This window comes from Sarcophilus harrisii, chromosome 3 (assembly GCF_902635505.1).
Source record: "Sarcophilus harrisii chromosome 3, mSarHar1.11, whole genome shotgun sequence".
Taxonomy (NCBI): Eukaryota; Metazoa; Chordata; class Mammalia; order Dasyuromorphia; family Dasyuridae; genus Sarcophilus; species Sarcophilus harrisii.
This window is the reverse complement of record NC_045428.1, coordinates 288,326,201-288,348,258: the sequence shown is the minus strand read 5'-3', so window position 1 is coordinate 288,348,258 and position 22,058 is coordinate 288,326,201. Positions and strand designations below refer to the sequence as shown.

Genomic DNA, 22,058 nt, shown 5'->3' with positions numbered 1-22,058 from the left:
TTTCATATGAGTAGAAATAGTTTCAATTTCATCATCTGAAAATTGTCTGTTTATATCCTTTGACCATTTAGCAATTGGAGAATGGTTTGATTTCTTATAAATTAGAGTCAATTCTCTATTTTGGAAATGAGGCCTTTATCAGAACCTTTGAATGTAAAAATGTTTTCCCATTTTATTGCTTTCTTTCTAATCTTGTCTATATTAGTTTTGTTTGTACAAAAATTTTTTAACTTGATATAATCAAAATTTTCTATTTTGTGATCAATAATGATCTCTAGTTCTTCTTTGGTCACAAATTCCTTCCTCCTCCACAGGTCTGAGAGGTAAACTATCTTATGTTCTTCTAATTTATTTATAATATCCTTCTGTATATCTAGGTCATGAATCCATTTTGATCTTATCTTGATGTATTGTGTTAAGTGTGGGAATAGTAGGATTATTTAGAGCATACTATTTACCATTGTAGTAACATAGATAAAATGTAGATCTGGGGTTTGAATACAGGTTCTCTGATCTTAAATCTAGTGTTCTTTCTACTGTACCAAGTCAAAGAAAAAGTATTTAATTGTATAATAGACAACCGAGAATCACTAAAGAATTTTTTTTTTTTTTAACAAAGCAAAGTCATAATCAGATCTGTGTATAAGGGAGATTATTCTGGCACTGTTATGAAAGCAAGATGAGAATATAGAAGTGAAAACTCTTTATGTAAGCTTATCTAGTAATATATGTGAGGGAATGACTTTTAGTAAATATAGATAGTTTGGGATCTTAAGAAATTAGTCCAATATCATGCCAGTGTTGAGAGTGGAAAAATAGGATGTACCATACTATAAGTGCTGTCATCTTGAGATGAAAGAATATAAACCAAATTATCCTATATTATTTCTGCTCCTCTTATTGCCTGATTTCTTTTTCCCCAAGTTAGCATATCCATTCAAGGACAGTAGAAGAAAAAAAAAGGGGGATTCTAAATTCATCACTTTAATGGGCAAATTCTTCTTAGGCTTTTATGAATTTACCACATTGCACTGAAATTTTGTACCATTTATCTGATTTATTTAAAGATGTTCTAAATGCATGAATTTATTTATAATCCTAGTGTATAATAATCCTAGTGGTTTTCCCTAGTTAAGGTGGTACAGCATTTATAGTAATTTACAGATGTATTCCTTATATGTTTCCAAATATCCAAAATCTAAGTTCAAATGCAAACACCAAGACATGCTATAAGGTGCCTAATTCACATATGTTAAAAAAAAAATATATATATATATATATATATATTTTTTTTTTAAAGTCTTCCATACCAAGCCATATGCCTCACCAATCTGAATAATTAATAAATAACAATATTTGACACTTGTTGGGCCAGCCACTTTATAAAACACAGAATTAGAAAGCTTCTTTGCCCAAGTGGCTCACTATTTAACAGTCTGTCATTCTCCTAGTCTTCTGTGCTTCACTAGGCCAAAAGAAAAGTGAGTGTTTCCATAGAGTTAGTAAAAAAATGTAACCATATTTTTCTCTTCAAGTTGCTCTATGGGATCCTGCAATAGTGACATGAGGAGACAATCTGGCACTGCTGCTATTAATCTCACCAGATAAACCTGACGGACCAGGATAAACTTGAAGTAAAGGCTGCTCTGCTCATTTATAATGCTGCTGTCTTATAGGTTGTATCCTCCAGCTAATCTCTCAGTAATGTCATATTTTCAGGGCTAAAGAGAAAGCATGACTTTTTTTTTTTTTTAAGCTAAGCAAGCATAAGAATAATATTTGTATTTTTACTCTCCTTCCCTTGAAGGGAGTGAAGCATAGTGTGGACTTAACTGAGTTCTCAAAGGTTATACAAGAGGGCCATCAGCTCTAGTGGGTCTTAACAGTGAAGTCTTTGAGTGATGGATTGTAAAGGGCTGAAACTCTGAATAGGTGCACTTGAATCAGACAATCGAGCACTTAAGGCTAATTACCTACTAGACAATACTATTAGCATGTTTGGAATTTCTCTTCTCATAGTTAATGCTAGCTCAATGCTAGGGCTTAAGAGAATTGTAAGGAGGGATTTGCAGGGGTCCTCAAACTTTTTAAATAGGGGGCCAGTTCACTGTCCCTCAGACTGTTGGAGGGCCAGACTATAGTAAAAACAAAAACTTTGTTTTGTGGGCCTTTAAATAAAGAAACTTCATAGCCCTGGGTGAGGGGGATAATCGTCCTTAGCTGCCGAATCTGGCCCTCGGCAGTAGTTTGAGGACCCCTGGATTAGGGGTGGAATGAGACCCAGAGTCACTTTGGAGGAGGTCAACGAGAAAGGAGGTTGGTAGAGAGTTTGTGGCAGTTTTGTCCATCTCCTTCACTTCTCCCCCTAAAGATCAAGGACTTTTGCTTATTCTGACTCTGGCTGATTCTGAAGCCTCCAGGGGGCTAACTTGGACCTCACAATGGACTGTGTGCCTGTCATCACAGGACTCATTTAGAAAAATTTATCATCGGAAACCTGATTAATGTCAGAAAGTGTTTTGGCTATAGTAGCTTATGAAACCATGACTTAAAATAAGGGATACCCGATAGTCATAAAATTTCAGAACCTTTGAAGTCCCAAGTGACAGTCTTTGAACCAGATTCACGTCCCAGCTGTGACACATACTGGTTTGACTCTAGTGAATCAGACACTTTTTTGGACTGTAAGTTGCAAAGCAGGTGCGTCTCTATAATCTTAAGAGGGAATTTCCTTACACATGAATTTCCTATATCAGTGAAATTACAGGTCCTCTCCCTATTTTTTAAAAAAACTATCATCAATTTCCAAGGGGAGCTTAAATTTGCAATATATCTTATGGCTCCAGATTCTTGGTTCTCTGAAGAAAAATAAAATGAAATATGTGATGGAATATATAGGATGTCAGACCATCTTCCACTTGGTAATTCTTCCAAGGCCTTCCTGGCACCCCTAAATATGATTGTCTAGGCTTATTTTTTTGTGGTTTAAGGGGTAATTTTCAATGCTAATATGTTGCTATTATAGCAGTAAGAAAATGCAATAACTAATCCAAATTCAGCAAACTATCCCTTTTAGAAGTCATTGTCTAGATTACTAAACTTGATTTATGATATTAAACTATTAGAATATATCAAGTTCAGTGTATTAGACTATTAGAATATATCATTTAGTAATAATATTCCCTCTCCTCCAAAAGAATGCAAGTTCCTTAATAGCAAGGACTTTTGCATTGTTCTTTATCTCATGGATGCTAATACAGAACTTTGCACATAACAGGCATTTAATTGTAATGCCAGAGAAACTGAGACAAGACAGGAATTGGTTTTTAATCTTTTAATTGTGGAGAGTTTAGATTAGCCAAAGGGGATGGGACTCATGTCCAAAAATCATTCTGGCCCTGAACATGTAAAAAGCAAGGACCTTTTATAGGTTTTTATTTATTTATTTATTTATTTTTAGGTAAACCGGATATATATCCTGATATACAACTTTGTAGGGAAAAAAAGGCAGATAAAGGGAGTGAAGACGCTCTCTGGGCAGATAAGCCATAATTCCAGGAGAGGACCATAACTTAGTCCTAGAATGATAAGGGTCAATATAAGAAAGTTAAGGGCAGGAAGCAGCAAGATGAGGGATAGTATTCAAAAGGAGGGGGAAGTATCACAACAAGGATTAAGATAAGGCTCCTGGAGTTTTATGACTCAATGGTATTTCAAGGCTTCTTTTCTGATTCAGTTCTCCCAATCCTAATGGCAAGAAATAAGAGGGGTAGGCTATAATAATTTTATTCAGGGCATAATATAACAAATAAATGGTCCAAACTATCAAATCAAAGATTTTTGCTGTTCTTTTTCATTCTGCTTTTTGGGTTTATATTTATTTATTTTGAATTTTCCTTCTCATTGAAAAGACAAGCAATATGATACTCATTACATATGTGAAATTATGTAAAACATTTCTATATTAGCCACAGTGCAAAAAAGCAAGAAAAACAAAGTGAAAATAAGAAGATAATATTTCAATCTGTATTCAGAATTCATCAGTCCTCTGTCTGGAGGTGGATAGCATATTTCATCATGAGTCCTTTGGAATTATTGTTTTCACTCCATTTTTTTTCCTACCTACCAATATCATCACTGCAGCTTTGAGCCTACTTCAGAGGCTTCAGAGACAATAGTTTTTAAAACAAAAAGATCATTTCCCTCAGAGGACATATAGGGTAATTTACCTCATCTCAGAAGCCCTCAGCGCGAATTGACTGGAAAACATTTACAATTTCTTTTTTTCAGCTAGGGCAGGAAAAGAAAAATAAGCTTATCTTTTACATCTCTGTTTGACTTATCAGTGATTCATTGCATGTCTCAAATTGTTGGACACAAAGGTCAGAATACTTTTTCTTATGTGTTCCAGGCTTTTTTCAACCTTTGACCGTATACTTTTTATTAGACTGATCCAAAGATCAACTTTTATCTCCATGCTATACATTAACATTGTGTGCCAATAATGCATCAAATTGTTCTCTCTTTAGCTTAAAATACTGTAAATCATTATGGTTCAATTATGTGAAAGAAAAACTAAGTTGAGGCTTTTTTAAGGAAATAGAACAGAGATAAGGGACATAGATCATCTCATTTATTTTCTTTTGATAGAAAAACCCACACAAACTAATTGGAGAAAAATTTAGTCTTGTTTTCTTGAGAAGACCTCAAGTTGCTTTGTCATTTCTATCTACCAGCTGTCCCCAACCCAGAAATGTTAAATTAGTATTTCTATGAAGTCTCTATAAATAGCTTTAAAAAATGTGTCAATATATAGATGTCAGTACATAGGCCTGAAAAAGAATGCTACTGGATTCACCAAATTTGCATCTTTTCTACTCATTTATCAATGCCTACTCAGCCCCCAGTCATTTTTCCTTATCCTGCCATAGCCCTTTCTCATAAAAAACTTTTCAGCTACCGAATTCAGAAGGGCTTATGGCTGTATGCTTTCATGAATGTAATGACTTAACTACTGACTTCCAATACATGAAGGTATATTTTACCAACAGTGATAACCAGTGGTTATCTATCTCCATGGAAGTCAAGAAAACCAGAAATTTGTTTAAATTACAGCAAGCCAAATCTCCAACATTTGGATGTCCTGCTGACAAGTTAAGACTTGAACATCTCAAAAAATTAACCCCTGATTTTCCCTCTCCTTCTAAAACTAGCATCTTTCTTCCAAATTTCCTCTTAATTTCAGTGACATTCTCTGCTCAGACTCCAAATTGAACAAGTGGAATCATTTTTAACTCTCCTTTCTCCTTTGCTGTCCTATATTCAGTCACTCATCACAGCTCTACTCCCCCAATTATTCCTATTTAATATTCTTAAAGTTATCATTCACTCCATTTTGGGGGTTTATTTTTATTTATTTCTTTTGAATTCTCCTTCTCTCTGCATCTTTTTTTTTTCCTTTGCAAGGGAGCTTGGATTGAATGACCTGTCCAGAGTCACATAGCTAGGAATTATTAAGTATTTGAGGCTGGATTTGAACTGAGGTCCTCTTGAGAGTTAGTGCTGTATCTACCGTGCCTTCTAGCTGTTTAACTTTCTCTGTATCTTGACGGCCGCTGAGTTTCTACCTGAGTTCTTACAAGCTGGAATTCTGTCTCTTTTCCTTCTAATATAGTCTATCTTTCACACTGATTATCATCATAACATTCCCTTGCTCAAAACCCAAGAATGATTCTATGGTAGGATAATAGATTGGGCAGCTAAATGGTGGAGTGGATAGAGCACTGACCCTGAAATCAAGAGAACCTGAGTTCAAATTCAGCCCAGGAAGCTTACTAGCTATGTGAGCCTTGATCAATCACTTCTTATCTTTCAGCCTCAGTTTCCTTATATGCAAAATAAAAATAATAATTGAAACTATCTCAGTGTTGTTAGGAGGCAGTTGGTGATAAACTGGAAGACCTGAATTCAAATCCTACTTCAGGTATTTATTAGCTCTATAATCCCATATAAATCACTTAATCTCTGTCTCAGTTTCCTCAATTGTATAATGAGGTCAATAACAGTACTTGCCTCCCATAGTTATTATGGATCTCCAATGAGATATATTTTTAAAGCACTAAGCATGGAACCTGGCATACTGATATTTCACTGTTATTATTGTTCTAACAATCAAGTCAGGCAACAAATAAAAGGTTTTGCAGACTTTAAAGAGTTAAGTGAACGTTATCTATTATTATGGAGGACAATTAGAGAAGACTTGAATATCAGAGTGGTTTGGATTCCACTTGGTAGTATTTAGCATTTGATTCTTACAATCTCCTGATTATTTTTCTAAAAGAAATGATCAGCAGGATGATTTTATAGAGGTCCAAAGAGACTTACATGAACTGATGCTAAGTGAAGCAAGTAGAACCAAGAGAATATTGTACACAACAACAAAGGTAGGTGTTTTAGATAATCTAAGTGAATAATTTCTCTGGGTCTCATAGGGAACTAGTGTGAGATAGGATTTAAATTCTTCTTGACTCTAAATCCAGTGCTCTATGGAATCTGAGACTTGCTAAGACTGAAAGTTGCTGTAACTAAAAATTCATCACTTGTCATCAAATGAGTGGATTAATGTCATTTATTTCGGCCAGCCCTTGGTTAACAAACACATAGTCTCTCCTGGAACTCATCCCTGAAGCCTTTCCAGCTTGGCAGGACTTGCTACAGCTTGTGCTCCATGAGCATGGAGTTGGAGACGGGTTTCAATCTGAATTGATTGAGTTAGTGAAGAATGAACAAAGAAAAAATTTATTAAAAACTTACTATTAGGGTATGGCAGAAACTAGGCACTGACTAACACTTAATACCCTATACCAAGATAAGGTCAAAATGGGTTCATGATTTGGATGTAAAGAGTGATATTATAAGCAAACTAGAAGAACAAAGGATAGTCTTCCTCTCAGATCTGTGGAGAAAAAAGGAACTTATGGCCAAAGAAGAACTAGAATACATTATGAAATACAAAATGGATAATTTTGATTATGTTAAATTGAAAACTTTTGTACAAGCAAAATAACGTTTTGGTCATGTATACTTATTGTGTATCTAATTTATATTTTAATGTACTTAACATCTACTGGTCATCCTGCCATTTGGGGGAGGGGGTGGGGGGTAAGAGGTGAAAAAATGGAACAAGAGGTTTGGCAATTGTTAATGCTGTAAAGTTACCCACGCATATATCCTGTAAATAAAAGGCTATTAAATAAAAAAAAAAAAAAAAGAAAACTTGTACAAACAAAACCAATACAGACAAGATTAAAAGGGAAGCAGAAAACTGGGAAAAAAAGTTACATTCAAGGTTCTGGATAAAAGCCTCATTTCTAAAATATATAGAGAATTGACTTGAATTTATAAGAAAACAAGCCATTGTCCAATTTCTTCATTTGAAAATTGTCTGTTCATATCCTTTGACATTTTATCCATTTGGATTAATGGATAAAATTTTTCAGATGAAAAAATTTAAAACCATTTCTAGCCATGTGAAAAAAATGCTCTAAATCACTATTGATCAAATTAAATGCAAATTAAGACCACTTAATTTGGTACCACTATACACCTCTTAGATTGGCTAAGATGACAGGAAAAGATAATGACCAATGTTGGAGGGGATATAGGAAAACTGGGACACTGATACATTGTTGGGGGAGTTGTGAATTTATTCAGCCTTCCTAGAGAACAATTTGGAACTATGCCCAAAGGGTTACCAAACAGTGAAAATCCTTTGATTCAACAGTGCTTCTACTGGGTTTGTATCCCAAAGAGATCATAAAAAAGGGAAAAGGACCCATATGTGTAAAAATGTTTGTAGTGCTCTTTTTATAGTGGCAAAGAACTAGATGCCATTAATTGGAGAATGGCTGAATAAGTTATAGTATATGAATGTAATGGAATATTATTTTTCTAAAAGAAATGATCAGCAGGATGATTTTATAGAGGCCCGAAGAGACTTACATGAACTGATGCTAAATGAAGCGAGTAGAACCAAGAGAATATTGTACACAACAACAAGATTTTACAATGATGAATTCTGATGGATGTGACTCCTTTCAACAATGAGATGATTCAAGTCAGTTCCAATAGATTTATGATGGAGTCATTTGCACTCAGAGAGAGGGACCGAGTATGGATCACAGCATAGTATTTACTCTTTTTTGTCATTATTTGCTCGCTTTTTGTTTTCTTTCTCATTTTTTTCTTTTTCATCTATTTTACTTTTATAGCATGATAATTGTGGAAATATATGTAGAAGAATTGCACATGTTTAACAAATACTGGATTATTTGCTGTCTAAGTAAGGGCATGAGGGGAAGAGAAGGAGAAAACAATTGGAACACAAGGTTTTCCAAAGGTGAATGTTGAAAACTATTTTTGCATATATTTTAAAAATAAAAAGCTATTATTAAAAAATTGAATAAAGAACAAAAATGAAATTGAAATGTAAAAGAAACAAACCAAAAAAAACAAAAACAAAAACACCTTACTATTTGCCAATTATACTAGGGATACAAATAAATGAGGCAAAATCTGCCCTCAAGGAGCTTATGTATTTCTAAGAAGAGAAAAAGGGAAGTGGTGGTAGGGAAGTGGTGGTCAGGAGGCATGTTTTGATCTGAGAAGTGTTAGGGATGTCAAATGAAGTCATAGGGCAATTAATGGACCCATTCTTCCTGGGATATGTAGCATTCATTTGATTATAGTTCCTAGAACTAAAAGTAGAACAAGTTAGGGTAAATGGCTGGAATTTAGTGAGGTTAGTCTGGGTACCACTACTCGTCAGAAACTCAAAGTCTAGGGTATAAGGCTGAGGATAAAAGACTGCAGGAAGATAGTGGGCATGTTTACCAAAGAAATTACCCATTCTGGCCAAGTATTTAAGGTTTCTCTACACACACACACACACACACACACACACACACACACACACTGTGTATATATCTATCTATCTCTATCTATTTATACTACACTTCTGCATCCTCTAGGATCTTTTTCACTTAAACTTCTTCTTCCTTCCTGTCTCCATTACTTTATAGTTGTTTTCATCATCTGATGCTTTGTCATCACTTGCCCAAACTCATATTCATTAGTTTTTTCCAATATCTGATGCACTCTCAATTCTCTATAAGGCTTTTCTCCTTACCCTTATCTTTCTTACTTTGTTCATTAACTATTCATTATGCATCTACTATATGTAAGGAATTGCCCTAAGCAAAAGGAATATAAAGATGATGAATAATGGGCCCTTTCTCTTGGAGCATAAAACTCACACTTTAAATAACTATTTGCTTTTAGGAGTGAGGATATATTTAGACAAATGAGAGGAATATAAGGTAGAATGTGATGACTAAAGAAAACATCCAGACAAACAATTCTAATAAAATTTGGGGAATAGAGAAGTCACTTCATCTAAGAGAGTGGAGAATAGGAGAACTAGGGAAACAAGGAAGGGAGTAATGAAGGAATGAAGGAAGGAAGGAAGGAAGGAATTAATGAAAGAAGGAAGGAAGGAAGGAAGGAAGGAAGGAAGTGTAATGCCAGAGAAACTGAGGCAAGATAGAATTTCGAGAATTTTAATATTTTATTTGGGAGAGAGAGATTGTGCTGGGGGTATGTTGCCTCCAGGGCTGATGTCTCAAAGCATCCAGCAGTAAATTTGAGTTCTCAATCACACACACACACACACACACACACACACACACACACACACGCACACGCACACACACATATATGGCTCTAAGCTCGGATAGACAAAGGGGGGGGGGGGAGTGGTAGAGTCCAAACTATGGTGAGTAGGGACCATCAATCCAGTTCTGACCAGGTTAGAAGTAGGACCATAAATTCTTACAAATTGAGAGGACTTAGAAGGTGTCCAACTAGAGTCAGAAAGTCTTAAACTTAGTAATATAGACAATGCCAATTAGGTATCTGAGATAGGACATCTGAAGTCTTATCTTTTGTAATGGCAGATCTCCATAGCCCTAATTATCGCAACCCTAATGAACAGGAAAGGGGGGTTGCAACCAGGGGGATTGAGGCAGAACAATTCAAGGAACTGAGGCAGAACAATTGGGGAAACTGAGGCAGGACAATTCAGGGAAACTGTGGCAGAACAATTTAGGGAAACTGAGACAGGACAATTTAGAGAAACTGGGGCACAACATTATACACTCTCTCCTGAATATTCAAATCATTGAATTATCTTCCTCTAGCTACCTGGAAGGTCTTAGCACGATAATTTTTGCCCTAATAAGCAGATAAGCCAAAATAAAACTAGAAAAATGCAAGGACAAGTCTCTCCTTGACAACCCCAGAGTTAACAGCAGTACACAGGCTCCCTGTTGCAAGCATGGCAGGTCTTCTGTAATCCTGGAGCACCATCTCAGTCAGAGAATCCAGTTTGAGATGGACAGTTCACTGTGAGTTAGATCTGTTGTCATTTGTGCATTTAACTCAGCCTTTGCTTATAGAGGGAGTAGCAGGGCTCAAGATAGTCATGCTGTCCATCCTAAGAGGGGCTGTCAGAAGCTCTGAGGGGGAAGGGTGAGTCCTGGAGTAGCTCTACCTGTCCCTGCTCAGAACAGACAGACGCTGCTACTAGGATACAGAAAGGATTTGAATTTCTGAGCAGAGATATCAGAGTATGCACAGTTAGACTATCAAGGCAGGCATACCCCAAACTTTTAGAGGCCTGATATAAAACTTCAAAGTCCTTTGAGAATGCTGAAATACTAATTAAGGAACTGAGGTTACAGGATTGGAGAAACAGATAAGAGAGACTGCCAGTCCCAAAACAGGTGATTGATCTTGGAGATTCCCTAAAAAATAGGCCCCCAAACTGAGTCTGCCAGGGCAATTCCCTGGTTTCAAAGTTAAAGCATAGCCAACAGTCACATCCCAGTAGGTTTTTAAAAGGAAAAAAGGCTGCTAGAAGGCTTCAGTGATAAGGGACACAATGGCAGGAGTGAGGCAGAAAATGCCTGAGGTAAAGTGAACAGAAAACTAGGGATTCCCATTCTTTCAGGTACTTTGAGAAAAATCCACCAGTTTCCCCAATTTCCTATCTCTTTCTCCTTTTTTCCCTTTAGACAAAGGAAATCATTCCCCCAAAAATAAAATAGTCAAATAACCATCCCACATTTAAATCCCAAGAGTGAATTAAAATTCCTATCCATAACAGACTAGTACAGTCCCAAAGATTCCTCAACATCCTTAAGAGCAATAGTTACACAATTTTAACAATTTCCAACTCAAATCTTAAACACACAGTAATAAATGACCCAATCAGGGTTTAACAGTCATTCATCAACCATTCCCAAATTCCTCCATATCAGTCAAAGTACATTAAGAGCAGGGGCAATGGTCTCTATCCAAGAGCTGCTTCAGGCTGAGAATTGGCAGAGAACTGGCTCTTATTCCAAGCAGGCGGATGGGTGTGGTATGGTCACAACAATCAAAGCTGATCCAGATCCCAGAAGCAGTTCAATATTACTGTAATTTTACTAAAATCCAGAACCAAAACAAATCTAACAAATGAAGGTTAGAACAGACTGCTACAAAATGTGAAAAGACCAGTTTGAATTGGCCAGCAACTTAACAGGTTTGCTTCGCAGGACAGGCAAATGGCTGTTAGCTCTAATCCCAATAAACAAAACAGCAGTTAGATTTCACAGACAACTGTGCTAATTGGCTTCTCGTTATTTAGAAACCTTAAAAAAAAAGCCCTGAATATCCACAGACACAAATACCCAGTAACAAACAGATGACCAGGCTAAATACTCATTTGCCTAAGTATTTAGGATATAATGATTACATATAATCAGATTGGAAACAGCAAGGTATGACATAATTGAATTGCATTAACACTTCTTATTGACTATTGTTCTGATCAGTCACAGAAGGAAAAAATGCAGAGACATGACTATAACATAATACAACCAGTCAAAACTGATCCTTCAGCACATACAGGGAAAAATAGCCTTAATTCAGCTTTATTCCACTTAATTGTCCCACTAATTGTCAGAGGGTGGAGTTTTAAAACTCCGAGATAGTATTAATTACAAGCCCAAGAAATTTTACCTTCAATAACAAATCCCAATAACCAAAGCTTCAGATAAATCCCAAACAGGTATTTATCATGAACTTATATTTCTAACAATAAGAAATGTGTCCCAGTAAGTTTACAACTTACCTTTCATATCTAAGTAGATAGTTTCATAAGTTGAACATTATACATACAAATCATTTTGTTTTAAAATACTCAATACATAGAAACATTCCAAATTGCATATTGTCCATAACAGAAACATTTTCAAAAGGAAAAAGAAAAAAAATTATTTTCAGAGTCCCTTTAAATGATGGGCATTATATAACTTCAGGATGGCTCAATACAACCAGTTAAAAGTTATACAGAATGTCCTAATTCCACATAAAAGAATCTGAAAGATTCTTAAAAATATTATACTTTTAGAAATAACTCTACTAAATTATAGATCACATTTATGACCCTATTCCTAAACAAGGACATCATTGTGTAACTAAAGAAGCAAATATTCAGTCAATTAACTTAAAAGTAATCCTGTTTTTTAAAATCACAGTTTGCTCTTGGGCAGCAACTTGATAAAAATAAATAAATAAAATAAACCCAGGGGAACACACTTAGTGAGGGGGGAAAAGGGATTCCACGTGGGATTCCCCCATTCCACCTCCAAAGAGGCAGGGGGGAAGGAAGGCAAGCTAAACTGCACCCCTGGACAAAAGATTCCCTTCTGTTTCCCGTTCAATGTTTTCCACACAAAAATCTTATCATTAAAACCTTTTCTCTTTCTCCTCCTATTATTATCTTTTCCTTAGTTACATGAAAATTTTTCTTTCTACATACTGTTTCTCCTCCCAAATACCTTCTCAATACTTTCTCCCCTTCTCTCTGTTGCTTCCTGAAATCATTCAAACCTTTCATTGCTCCATCTCAAATCACCTTTATTCTCCTTTCCTTTCCCTTCAAAACTTTTAAGATTCACAATACAGTGACTAGCTAAATAACTCCATAAAACCCTGTCCAGAAAAGCATAACTTAAAATGCTTGCAAATTAACCAATATGTTTCAGAAGGTAACATAAACTGAACCAAACCAAATACAGGTTTTTTTAAAGTTTTTTTTTTTCTTCTGCCTAAGTGTTCTTCTCGCATTAGCATCTCTCTTATCTTTAGAGCTTTTATTGCCCCGCCCAGGCCAAACTTGAATTTTATTGCTTTTTCCCTCCTCTCTAACTAGCAGGCTGCTTTTTCTTTTTCCTGCCAGTCTTAAAATAGCCTATTTTTTTTTTTTCCTGTTACTTTTACTTACAAATTAGTACAACAGGTTAAAAAGATTAAAATCACAAGCAATTTTTATACTAAGCACATTTGCAACATTGGAATAACCAATTCTTAGTCATTGTTCTTGACACTTAACAGAGCTCTTAAATCAACAAAACAGACAAGTCACAAAGAACACAGAACACAAATCCCATAGACATAGACTACACAATTACAACATTAAACAAAATATTTAACGCAGAGACTAGGGGCTTTTCCTCAGGAATAGCTCTGAGAGAAGTTTGTTTCAGCAAGAAATTCTTTCCTTCCAGAATCCAAACGGAGATTTTCTAAGTTCCAGTTTGGTGCATTTCTCTGCTTTCCCAGAGAGTGCCCAGAGATAACCAGATAGTGCCCAAAGGCACCCAGACTAGATAGTGCCACATGGCATCCTATTGACACTTCCCAGAGTTGTATAACTCATCAGCCCAACTTTTTCTGGGTACCCAGAATTGCTAGCAATCAGACCAGACAGAAAACTTATCCTGCAGGGGTTTCAAACCAGATTATCCATTTTGGCCAATAAGGGGTGTTGGCGGTGAGTTTTTGCCTTGGCTGGAAGCAGTCTCTCCATGGAATTCTGAAACAAACCAGATTCTGGTTTCCCTCAAAGAATCCAGGCCCAACCAGTTCAAGGCTCCTTGTCAAGTCCTGCTGTTCTCCAAACTCTAATTGTGCTCTCAGATCTCATCTCGCTGGGGCCTCCAAATGTAATGCCAGAGATACTAAGGCAAGATAGATATTAGAGAGTTTTTAATATTTTATTTGAGAGGGAGAGATTGTGTTGGGGGCATGTTGCCCCCAGGGCTGATGTCTCAAAGCATCCAGCAGGGAATCATGACATATATATGGCTCTAAGCTCAGGTACACAAAGCAGGAGTGGAGTCCAAACTCTAGTGAGCAGGAATCTTCAGGTAGGGATCATCAATCTGTTCTGACAGGTTGGGCAGGTAGGACCATAAATTCTTACAAATTGGGAGGATTTAGGAGGTGTCCAGCTAGAGCCAAGAAGTCTGGGACTAAGAGATATAGACAATGCCAATCAGGTATCTGAGATAGGACATCTAGAATCATATTTTCTGGAATGTCAAATCTCCATAGCCCTAATTATCTCAGTTCTAATGAACAGAAAAGGGGGTTGCAACCAGGGGGATTGAGGCAGAACAATTCAAGGAACTGAAGCAGAACAATTGGGGAAACTGAGGCAGGACAATTCAGGGAAACTGAGGCAGGACAATTCAGGGGAACTGAGGCAGAACAATTTATGGAAACTGAGACAGGACAATTCAGGAAAACTGAGGCAGAATAAGTCAGGGAAACTGAGTCACAACAGAAGAAAGAAAGGAAGGGTGTGTGGGAAGGAGGGAAAGAATGAAGCAAAGAAGGGAAAGAAAAAACAAAAAAGGAAGGAAAGAAATAAAAGAAGCAAAAAGAGAAGGAAAGGAAAGGTTAATGTATGAGTTGGAATTTGAAAGACAAGAGAGATTTCAATAAGTGGAGATGAAGGGAGATTTTGTTCAAGGCATAGGTGATAGCCTGCATAGATCACAAAAGTCCATGATGACTTTAGGGAATAGGCAGTAGAGTGACTAAAATGCAGTGTATAAAAGAGAATAGTTTTTAATATGACTAGAAGGATAAGATAGTGTCAATATAGTGCTGTGCGACTAGAGTTCAAATAGTAGTCCTGACAATAACTACCCGTGAGACCTTAGTCATCATTTCATCTGTCTGGGGCTATTTCCTTATCTGTAAAGTGAGAGATTATTTTAATTTGATGATTTTTAAAGTCCTTTAGAGGCAGCTAGGTTTGCCAGATGATAGAGGGCTAAGCTTAGAAACAGGAAGACCTGAGTTAAAATCAGCCTCAGATATTTACTAGCTTTGTGACACTGGATATATAATTTAATTTCTGTCAGCCTCAGTTTCCTCAATAGTAAAATGGGGACAATAATACTTATCTATCAGAAGTATGTGAATCAAATGAAAAATTTGTAAATTAGTAAATATAGAGCCTTGCACCTAGTAAGTGTTTAATAAATGCTTTCCTTCATTTTTTCACTCCCTCTCTCCTTCCCTCCCTTCCTTCCTTCTTTCTTTTCTTCCTTTCACTTATAGTACTATATCCATAGTTCCACCTTCTAAGATATTGTGTGTTTTCATTTATCTAGCTCAGAACTAATAAAGATTTTTGAACAGGAAAATAACATGGTCAGAATAATGGATTGGGAGATTCTGTTGACAATTTATCTTTATTGTTGGTTGTGCATCCTTTGAATCTCTCATTGCTTTTATTCCCTATTTGATTTCTATATTTATGCTTTGCTGTTCTACTTCTTTTTTCATTCTCTTCATTACTTACCATAATATTGAGCATCTCTAAGAGTCTCAATAAATATGGAATAAATGAGGAAAACAAGTGAATTTGTGTGGGATACAAGGAAGAACTTCCCAGAGCAGCTGAACACAGAATCATTTTGCCACTATAAAAGATCTTTTAGATCAGGATAAACACATTCATCCTACTCTGAAGGCAGGAATTGGAAGGTTGTGGGAGGCTTTGAGATTACAGTTTCTTACTCTATTAATTTAAGATCATTAGCTTCATTTCAGCATTATTCATTTCACAGTATTTGCCTTTGCTATTTATTATATTTTTCTGATGTCATTTCTTATTTATGGTTGCTGTGAAATAGCATTGCCTTGGGGTGGAAAATAACAATCTTTCATGTTTATAATCATTGTTCAGAATGTTTTCAGTTAAAATGTGTTTACTGGGAAAAGAAATGAAAGTATAGCTTACCCAAGGATTATTTAAATGATAAGAGAGCTGTACTATTAGAGATTCCAACCACTGGTTATCTGCTCAATGTTTCTTCCAGTATGAATATTTTATGAGACTATCTAAGTTGACAAGTTCAGGGCACCTGTAGCTTGACTGCTATCTTCAGTCTTCAAGAGGCTATACTCAAGAGACAGCATCAGTTCTTCAGGAATATATAGCCCAATTTTAAGGAGAATGTAACCTAGATAATCTCACTTTCTCTCTCCCTATCTTTACATTTTTCAGTAGGTGAAATTGGTTTAGAAAAGAAGCCACAAAGGGCAAATGTAGATAAATAAAGCATATGAATGGCATGAATGTAGAATAAAAGGAAAAGAGAGGATACTAGCTGGAAGGGAAAGGAGATAACATCAATGTCCAACCCTCCCATTTTACAGGTGAGAAAACTGATTATGTAAAACTTAAATTACATAGTCAGGGTCACACATGCTATATTTTGATTTTACGCTACTTGACTCAGTTTTTTCTTTGAGCAATAGCTCCCCAACTTCTCTTCTACAAGCACCCTCCTGGCCAACCACAGCATATAATTCTCCCTAAAAAGCAGAGCCAGCAGCCTCTCTACTCTGAGTACTCAGAATGGGTGATTTTCTACAACAGACATTTATTTCTCTGGGGTAGAAATGAAATATAACTAGTTTGGCTTAGTTAATGGTATCATGTGCACTTTAAATAGTGAATTGCTTTGAGTTAGCAGCTGGAAGTTGGGGGAGGGGGCAGGAATAAATCCAGAATAGTATCTTCAAAGTTTTTTTCTCTCTCACTATAAAAACTCATATCCCATATGGCTCTATGGAAGAGAAAATTAGGAAGATAGCTCCAATTACATAAAGAAAATTAAACAGAAATGTAATCAGGGAAATTTTTTTTTTAATTTTTATGTTTATTTCATTTTCAAACAAAACTACAATATCACTTTTCTTTTAGTTGCCATTCAAACACCTTCTTCTTCCCTTGGTCCTTATGAATATAATAGTATGTACAACTTCCCTTCACAGCAGGGTCACTGTTCTACTGATTTTTCTGCCTTATTTCTAAGCAGAAGGGGACTCTAGTCCTGGTGTAATCCCAATGAATCACACAAATTCATTATTCAAGGGAGCCTGTGTTAGGATTTTTATAACCAGAATTCAAAATCCCAGCTAAATAGCAGGTGGTGTTTCCTTTCTGTCTAGGCCCAGTGTTTAACACAACTCTTGGCACATCATTAAGTTCAGATTAAGTGCTTGTTGTGTGACTGTTATAGCCATCCATTCTTTTTCAAGGGTGAATAGCCCTAGACCTGAACGTTCCTAATGAAACTACGGACCTATATGCCATCTTCTTCAAAGGAGAAAAGTGATCCCCAGGACTCCGGGGAAGGGCAGCTGGATGGCAGAGTGGATAGAGAACTGTCTCTGGAGTCAGGAGAACTCAGACACTTAACTGTGGCAAGTCACTTAACTCTACTTGCCTCAGTTTTCTCAAAGGACTCTATTAACTTTGCCAAAAAATCCCAAAATGTGACTACTGAAACAGGATTCCTGTCTTAAAACTCTGGGTCCTATATTCCAATTCATTTTATTAAATAATAACAAGTAATATTTTTTATTGCACTTACTATATTCCAAGTAATTTTTAAAACTTAATATTTTAATAATTTAATTTTAAATTTAGTTTAAAATTATTTTTAATTTTAAAATTTAAGTTTAATTAATCATTTCAAATTTAAATTTATTTAAATTTAAAATTATTTACTATATTCCAAGTAATTTTTAAAACTTAATATTTTAATAATTTAATTTTAAATTATTTTTAATTTTAAAATTTACATTTATTTATTTTAATTATTTAAAATTTAAATTTATTTAAATTTAAAATTATTTGCTATATTCCAAGTAATTTTTAAAACTTAATAATTTAATAATACCACTTAATAATTTAATAATACCACTACACACCTGTCAGATTGGCTAAGATGACAGGAAAAATTAATGATGATTGTTGGAGGGGATGCAGGAAAACTAGGACATTGATGCATTGTTGGTGGAGTTGTGAACGAATCCAACCATTTTGAAGAGTAGTTTGGAATTATGCTCAAAAAGTTATCAAACTGTGCATACCCTTTGATCCAGCAGTGTTACTACTGGGATTATATCCCAAAGAGATTATAAAGAAGGGAAAGGGACCTGTATGTGCACGAATGTTTGTGGCAGCCCTCTTTGTAGAGGCTAGAAACTGGAAACTGAGTGGATGCCCATCAATTGGAGAATGGCTGAATAAATTGTGGTATATGAATATTATGTAATATTACTGTTCTGTAAGAAATGACCAACAGGATGTTTTCAGAAAGGCCTGGAGAGACTTACATGAACTGATGCTGAGTGAAACGAGCAGGACCAGGAGATCATTATATACTTCAACAACAATACTATATGATGACCAGTTCTGATGGATCAGGCCATCCTCAGCAACGAGATCAACCAAATCATTTCCAATGGAGCAGTATTGAACTGAACCAGCTACACCCAGAGAAAGAACTCTGGGAGATGACTAAAAACCATTACATTGAATTCCCAATCCCTATATTTATGCACACCTGCATTTTTGATTTCCTTCACAAGCTAATTGTACAATATTTCAGAGTCTGATTCTTTTTGTACAGCAAAGTAACGTTTTGGTCATGTATACTTATTGTGTATCTAATTTATATGTTAATATATTTAACATCTACTGGTCATCCTGCCATCTGGGGGAGGGGGTGAGGGGTAAGAGGTGAAAAATTGGAACAAGAGGTTTGGCTAATTGTTAATGCTGTAAAGTTACCCATACATATAACCTGTAAATAAAAGGCTATTAAATAAATAAATTAATTAAAAAAAAAAAAACAAGCTAATTGTACAATATTTCAGAGTCTGATTCTTTTTGTACAGCAAAATAACGTTTTGGTCATGTATACTTATTGTGTATCTAATTTATATTTTAATATATTTAACATCTACTGATCATCCTGCCATCTAGGGGAGGGGTGGGGGTAAGAGGTAAAAAATTGGAACAAGAGGTTTGGCAATTGTTAATGCTGTAAAGTTACCCATGCATATATCCTGTAAATAAAAGGCTATTAAATAAAAAAAAAAAACTTAATATTTTAATAATTTAATTTTAAATTATTTTTAATTTTAAAATTTAAATTTATTTATTTTAATTATTTAAAATTTAAATTTATTTAAATTTAAAATTATTTATATAATTCAATAATTTTAAACTTAATAATTTAATTTAAATTATTTTTAAATTTTAAATTGAATTTATTTTTAATTATTTAAAATTTAAAATTATTTACTATATTCCAAGTAATTTTTAAAACTTTATAATTTAATAATTTAATTTAAAATTATTTTTAATTTTAAAATTGAATTTATTTTTAATTATTTAAAATTTAAAATTATTTACTATATTCCAAGTAATTTTTAAAACTTAATAATTTAATAATTTAATTTAAAATTATTTTTAATTTTAAAATTAATTTATTTTAATCATTTCAAATTTAAAATTATTTACTATATTCAAGTAATTTTTAAAACTTAATAATTTAATAATTTAATTTAAATTAATTATTTTTAATTTTAAAATTAATTTATTTTTTTAATTATTTAAATTAATTTTAAATTAAATTATTTATATATTCAAGTAATTTAAATTAATAATTTAAATTTAATTTAAATTATTTTAATTTAAAATTATTTTTAATTATTTAAAATTTAAAATTATTATATATTCATATTTTAAAATTTAAATTTAATATTTAATTTAAAATTATTTAATTTAAAATTAATTTATTTAAATTTAAAATTTAATTTTACTATATTCCAAGTAATTTTAAAAACTTAATAATTTAATAATTTAATTTAAAATTATTTTTAATTTTAAAATTTAAATTTATTTTAATCATTTCAAATTTAAATTTATTTCAATTTAAAATTATTTACTATATTCCAAGTAATTTAAAAAACTTAATAATTTAATAATTTAATTTTAAATTTAACTTAAAATTATTTTTAATTTTAAAATTTAATTTATTTTTTAATTATTTAAAATTTAAAATTATTTACTATATTCCAAGTAATTTTTAAAACTTAATATTTTAATAATTTAATTTAAAATTATTATTAATTTTAAAATTAAAATTTATTTATTTTAATTATTTAAAATTTATTTAATTTTCATTTCAATAATTTAATTAATATTTAATAATTATGAATTTATAATTAACTTAGAGACAGTGTATTTATAATTAATTATTATTTATTTGTTAATTATTCTGGGAATGTTAAAATTATTTTCTATTATCAAGTAATTGTGAAACTTAGTAATTCCTGGAGATACATTGTACAGTTTGAAACTCTTTCTCCCGCACCATCTTTCTCAAAGTTAATTGGTTGCACTTATTGTACAAATAGGAAGAGTTGGAGGTGGTGTTATTTTAAATAACTGGTTATTAAATAAGTTCTATACGTTGATCTCGCAGGAGACCGAAGAGACTTAGGAAGTTATGTGTCTCGATTCTCCCGGACGCATGGAGTGAGCGAAGGTTCGTCTGGGCCTGCCGCTATCTCCCCGCACATGTACGTGTCGGCTATTTACGAGATGGAGAACTAGAGGCCTTACAGTGTGATACCACGGTAGATCCTAGACTCAATGGTGAGTTACTGTGGTCACTAGGGCTAGGCGCGCATGCCTTACCAGAAGTTGCCCTCTTAGTTGCTTCTTGTTTGAATACTGCAAAGCAAAGAAAGAAAACTCACCTGAGACTCGATCCTACCAATTGTTAGTTTTAATAATGGTAAAAGGAACTAATTGAATTTCCTAAGGAACTCCTGAATTAGTCATTTGTTCAGATTAGGTACCATGGCTCTCCCTGTCAGACCCAGGAGGTGGCGCTCTCTCCCTTCCCTCCCCTCCTCCCTAGTCTTCCTTCCGATGTCGTGTATGCTAGCTGAGCAGAGGAAATAGTTCTGCCCCTGAGCCCAGGCCACACCTCCCTTAGATCTTCGATTACATAAGAATTTGAGGATTCTGGTGAGCTCCCTCATTTTAGCAGGAACTGGTTCCAAACATCAAAGGGGCCTATGAAAGCGAGGTTTTGTCCTTTCATTCCCTTCCCTTTCCCTTCTTGAGATTTCAAAGAGAACAAGAATAAAAAAAAATTTTAAATTTTAATTTCAACTTTAAAAAAAACAATAAATAAAAACTCACAAGCTAACTTTGTTATAACATAGTAATTTGCAAAGGAGAGGGATCATAAATGGAAAGCCACTTCCTTGATAGTATTTATTTCCATTCTGTATTGGATTAGGAAACTGACGTCCAAGCCATGATTGACCAGGATGTCAGCCCAATACTCCCCTTTCAATTTCGCTTCTCTCCCAGTAACGTCAGAGGAGACAGAAAGTGAAAATATATTTATTTGCCTTGCTTATTATTTATAATGTGATATGGTGGGTTAATACACGTGATGTTAACAGCATCTTGTAATATCTCAATTTTGAAAAAAATACTATTTCCACTGCTTCTAAGTGCTGAAACCTCTAGAATTTTAAATCATGTTAATCCGTCCCAGAATGCTAATTTCCTTTCTACCAAACTGTTGAAATAAAGGTTTGGAAGAAATCATCTTGGAGTGCTAATCAATCAGTAAACGTGCATTAAGTGCATGCTATTTGCGAGACACTGTGCTAAGTGCTGGTTCTGTCTTAGAAAACTTTCAGATCTCTTGGTAATAATAATAAAAAATAAATAAATAAAAATAATAACAATAAATACTTAACATTTA

General features: G+C 34.2%; 1 protein-coding gene across 1 annotated transcript in view; it reads left to right on the top strand.

Annotated features, from left to right (window-relative positions):
• Positions 1 to 11,403: 11,403 nt before the first annotated feature.
• MORC1 (MORC family CW-type zinc finger 1) overlaps positions 11,404 to 22,058 on the top strand; it is a 179,785-nt gene continuing 169,130 nt past the window's right edge. Inside the window, exons 1-2 of the mRNA XM_031961278.1 lie at positions 11,404 to 11,537; positions 20,754 to 20,926. Of these exons, the coding sequence (XP_031817138.1) occupies positions 11,404 to 11,537; positions 20,754 to 20,926 (307 nt within the window). The remainder of the gene's footprint in view (positions 11,538 to 20,753; positions 20,927 to 22,058) is intronic.